At 38.6% G+C, this 5457-nt stretch overlaps 1 protein-coding gene across 1 annotated transcript in view; it reads right to left on the minus strand.

Moving 5' to 3' along the window:
• The window catches only part of EXOC5 (exocyst complex component 5), a 42553-nt gene that overhangs the window by 24701 nt on the left and 12395 nt on the right, over nucleotides 1-5457 (minus strand). The window contains exons 3-4 of the mRNA XM_019550876.1: nucleotides 4651-4798; nucleotides 2779-2973 (exon numbers count right to left, since the gene is read on the minus strand). Of these exons, the coding sequence (XP_019406421.1) occupies nucleotides 2779-2973; nucleotides 4651-4798 (343 nt within the window). The remainder of the gene's footprint in view (nucleotides 1-2778; nucleotides 2974-4650; nucleotides 4799-5457) is intronic.

Here is a 5457-nt window from a genome sequence, read left to right on the forward strand (position 1 = left end):
ACCCCAGCTGACTTCCTGCCCTTTGGGCAGGGGGCTGGACTCGATGATCTCCCGAGGTCCCTTCCAGCCCTAATGTCTATGAAATCTATGAAATGGTCCTATGAACTGGACACAGTACCAGTGCTGGTTTATTCTGGACCATTTTCCAGTTTATTATGGCCACTCTGAATCCTAATCCTGCCCTGTAAAATGTCTGCTACTCCACCCAACTTGGCATCATCTACCACCACCACCAAAGTCAATAAAGATAACAAAAGAGTTTATCCAGGAAGTCAAAGCATTGTTGTTGGGGGTTAAAGCAAGGAAAACCTAGGTGTTCCCCTTATGCCAAAAATAAAGTAGTTAAGGTTCCAAGATGAGAAAACTTTAAAAAGCATCATTATTTTACACATACAGTACAGAGTACAGGATGACACTGAAATTACTGCAGGTAGAGAAAGTAAAACTTAGACTGCATGTGTTCTTCACAGGTTTCCCTATATTTTTGTAAGCATTATTTCAATTTGTGATTTAAATTTGGAAGCAATGTTAAAACACAATATACAATATTAAAGCAGTTAAGTAATACAGCACCTCTCTAGGATTGCTTGTAGCAGAAAATCTTGTTTCTACTCTCACAGGTTCCTTTGCAGCCCAAGGCAAGTCATTTGGCCTCTGCCTAATTTCTCTTCCCTCAACATATCTGTAAAATGTTTTACCATTATCTCACAGAGTGGTGTTAGGATTTATTTGTGTTTGCGACATCCCATCTTCACCTTATGATATTTTGCAAATATCTAGTTGTTCTATTAAAAGATATCACCTCTGCCAAGAGTTCCAATTCCTTTTGCCTGTAGACCAATATACCTATAACCTGTAGCCTAAATTTATTTTGGCATTTGGAGATTTTTCCCATGGAAAGTGCTCCAGAACTTCTAGTTACAAATGGCACGAAACTTTCAAATTTCTTGGTTCTCACTGCAGTAGATTCATGAGTAATTTCTCCATAACTAGTGCTATACCATTTAATTCCAAGCGATTAAACAGTACTTTACAGGAGACCCTCGCCATTCGTGGGGGAAATGTTCTCGTATCCCCCCCCCAATGGCAAAATCCATAAATAAGGCACTGTGTTCATGAACGCCATCTGTATTCATGAACTCAGTGCCCCAAGTAGTTTGGGTGGCGGGTAGAGCTGCTCTGGCAACAGTGGGAGTCTGGCAGCAAGCGTGGAGCTCCCAAGAAGCTCTTTTAAGTGCATTTAATATGCAGGTTCAGCATTCACGAATATTTGAAACCACAAATGCCAAACCTGCGAATAGCAAGAGTGTCTTGTATATGGAAATAAATGGTAAGCAAGTAAAAAAGACACACATTTTCCTGGTCTCAAATTTAGAAAGTCACTAAATTTTGACAAATAACTTTTATAAAAGATCTTGACAACACCAGTCTTTTTGTGATGCAACTTTTAAAGTTTAAAGCACTGCTCAATTTTCTTGGAGCTAGAATTATTTTTTAGCACACTTTGACTAAGGCAGACTAGCCACCAGTGATTATAGTTACAGACCCAGCTGCAAACACCAACATAAAACTGGCTGTTACAGAGTACAAGCATACAAAATAATGGATTCATTTCCCTGAGAGAATTGTTCAGCTAAGCAGTAAAAGGATGACAAAACTCAGAATTGGAATTTGCAGTTCCTACATGGAATGCATTTTAGGTGGCACTAGAGTTTTATGTGAGCCTGCAAAAGAATTTTTCGCTTTTTCCAAATGCTAAAATTCCTCCTCACTGAGAAAAACTGTTTGGTTAGTGAGGTAGTACAAGAGTGATGTTGTAGCCACGATTGTCCAGAAATCATGAGGGAGGCAAGGATTTATTTATTTATTTATTTTATTATTATTTTTTTTTTAGAGTGACACCTTTTATTGGACCAACTGTGCAGTAGAGGTAGACAGGCTTTCAAAAGCAAGACTGACAAAGAATCTCTTGCATTTGGAAGCCCGTCTCACTCTACTATATAGTTGGTCCAATTAAAAGATATCAGCCTAAGAAATCCTTGGTTGGTGAAAAAATTCTGAGATACCCCTCAAAACATCACTCACTTATTTTTTAAAAATGCCTGGGAAAATCTTAGGTGTGCTGTGCTTCCTTCATCTAGGCACCACTTCTCCAGTTTATTCTTCTCAGCTCTAGTGATCAGCTAATATAAGGTTTATGCTTCATAGCTACCTTCAGAAGGAAGATGAAAGAGTTCCTTCTCAACAGCTTTATTTTTTTTAAAAGAAGAATCTTGCTTTCTTGGCAGGCTCTGGACTTCATGCCTTTCCCCCTCAAAATCAGAAGACAAGGTGAGACTTCACAGAGCCCAAAGGCAAGCTGTGATTATATACATAGTGCCAAGGGACCAACTCCATTCAGAAAACTCTCAAAGAGAGGTTGTTTAAAAAAATATTGTGCATATGAAATGGCAGTGGTGCAAAAGGCTTCAAAGGAAGGAACAGAAATTTCTGTGCATGTTCTGAAGTTGCCCTTTCAGCATTTCTCAAATCTCTTATAATTTCATAAATGAAAAAAAAAAATACCAACATTGCCACATTCAGAATCACTGAATACAAATGCTTTATCAGCAATCTGCAGACTAGGGTTGTTAATTTACATTTCAGAACAATGAAACTTTAACAAGTCAGTCACTCACTGGTTTGAAGTCTGACCATGGTAAGTCATGGTAGCAGCTTGTAATTAGGGCAGTCCTGCTTATTGCTTTGAACTGCTTTCATCCTGCTGACAGCTCTTACCTTTTCAGAGTTTGTAAAAACATCAGACTTCAGCTCTCCATCCAGAAACTCATTAAAGTATTTCATCAGTTTCTGAGCCTCCACTGCCCGTTGCCGTGGCGTGTTTACCCCCTCCAGCTGGTCACCAAGGTGACAGACCTTAGTTGCTACATAGCTGATGTGCTCATCTAGTTCCTGGAAATGTTGGAAGGCAACCTGGGAGAACAGACAAGGACATAAACCTCAAGTTTTCCACTTACTGTACTTTCAGAAAAATAAAGGGAAATTAAACCATAGATCTGATGGCAAACAAATGAATCTGGTGCCAAATTAATCATGCTCTATTCTCTAAAGGTTAGAGAGTCATGACTGTGAAAGGTATACTTCTTTCAGATAATATTCCTAACTGGCCAAAGTTCAATACACACTTCTGTAAAGCCGTAAAACCCTGCTGCTTCGCGAATAGTAAATACTGAAGATTCAAGGCAACTGATGATAATCGGAATTGAAACGAGCATCTCACAACTAATAAAACAGATTAACGGCCTAATGCTCAGTTGAGAGTTCTATTGAATCAGTGGAGTAATGTTCATTTATATCAACTAGACCTTCTTTTAGCATAGCTATTTATGTACGGTATGAAGTCTAGTTTTGGATTTACCTTTGTATATTAGACCCATATTCTTGCTTGTAGTTGGATGAAAAGACATGATGACATATACTAAAACCCTGTACATCCAGACTTCATATTTTTAATACTTTAAATAGAAATTTTTAGGGTTCCATGTTAAAACCCTAAAATTAAAAGCAAGTATATTTTGTAATTTTATTCTCAGATCACTCACACCCACATTGGCACCTGAAATCTGGAATTATGCAATTACTTTTAGAAAATTAACAAAGACGACCCACATTTCTCCTCTTCCCACCAAAATTATTAATAGCCTTAAAGTATATGGACCATGCCATTTATCACCTTGGAAAATGGCACATTTAAAACTCCATACAGAACAGTGTGTTTTATAAACATCCTGATTAAAGCTGCTTGGAACATATGACAAAGAGAAATTTTGTGGAAACACATTTCAAAGCCTAACCATTTGCTTAGCTTACGGTTGTGAAGGCTCTTGAGAACCAGAGAGAAAACAAAAAGCCCCAGAAATCAAAAAAGCTCACATTTCCAATCCCAAAGCTGCCATTTCAGCACAAAATGCATTTCACAAAACACTTGAATGGTTCTCCTTTCATTCTAACATGGAATGTGAAGTAATGAAAGTTACTGCGGAAGACAACTGTCGTCTACTGGAAAGGTCTCATCCCAATAAAGGACGACACAGCTCTTGCAAGCGCCATCAGGTAGGTTATCCTTGTACCATAAAACAACTCTGATAAAGGTTTTTCCTTTACAGGTAAGAGCTGATCAGTTACCAACACACAGTACCGTTCTGTGAACTCAGCACTGATGACTGCCGGGGTTCTGAACAAATCAAGACCGAAGTCTGCGCACTGGCAAGTTCCTTAGCTACAAAAGATGATACCACAAAAAAATCATGTGTTCGTCTCCACCTCCTAGCAAGGTCTGACTGAACCACTATATTGAACTAATAAGGAAGTAGCTAATAAAAGTCACAACTCTTATTTTGTGCATTTCACAGCAGCTCAACAGCATTTCAATTCTAGCATGTTGATAAAATTGTGCTCAAACACTGGATGTTTCTGGACAGTTTTTCCATAACTGCATTATTTCAAAGGGTACATTTTCCATAAAAAAAATGTGGATTCCAACAAATTCATATACTAAAGGGTGGAAAGAGAAACAATGTTTTCAGGTATGACGGGACATTTTTCAGAAACTTTTATAATTTGAGATTTACTTTCCACCTTCATTCTTACCTGATTGCTTTTCTGCAGCTCTTGTACTTTCTTGGCAAACTCCTTAGCTTCTTTCTGGCATTGTTGTTCTAGCTTCTCCACCTTTCTTTGAATCCTTTCATCCATAACCTGTAGTTCTTGGATATGGTTTACAAATTCTTCTAATAACCTGATTTAAAAGATAATACGATAAATAATTTTCATAATAAAACCTGCTTTACCTTAAGGTAACAGCAACTTATAAGAGAGACATCCTTAGACACAGGGCTTAAAAAACATATTCTCCTGCTGGAAACATGAAGCTTTTCCTGGTTAGTGATCAACTTAATATATGAACCTCTGGAGCATTTTAACTTTGTTAAAAATGCATACGCTTGTACAGACCTCGTAATATTGTACATCATGGGCCTGCTGAAATGACCACTTGGAAAAGCTCATATACCCAATAGGACAAGAAACTGTTTATAGCATGGATTTGCATATCTGTGCCAAAATTCACAACATAAGCAAGGTCTAAGCCCCCTAGTCAGATACATATATATATTATATATTAATCTGACTAGGAGGCCTAGACCTTGCTTACGTGGTGAGTATTATATAGCTATATCTGCTAATATTATAAAAGCCTAAGTTTGTCTGTCTGTCCAGAATGCTTTGTTCACGCTCTGCTTGGCTGACAGAAACAGCCAGGGTGCTCCAATCGTGGAGTGCTGCCATGATTCTGAAGCCGCGCCGAGGACCGGGCAGAGGCTCCCCCACCCCGCTCCCTTCAAGAGGCAGAACAGCAGCAGCATGGGGCGCTAGGTGGCAGCACTCCATCCCAGCCCC

Source organism: Crocodylus porosus, unplaced genomic scaffold (genome assembly GCF_001723895.1).
Source record: "Crocodylus porosus isolate Cpor-Errol unplaced genomic scaffold, CroPor_comp1, whole genome shotgun sequence".
Classification (NCBI taxonomy): Eukaryota; Metazoa; Chordata; order Crocodylia; family Crocodylidae; genus Crocodylus; species Crocodylus porosus.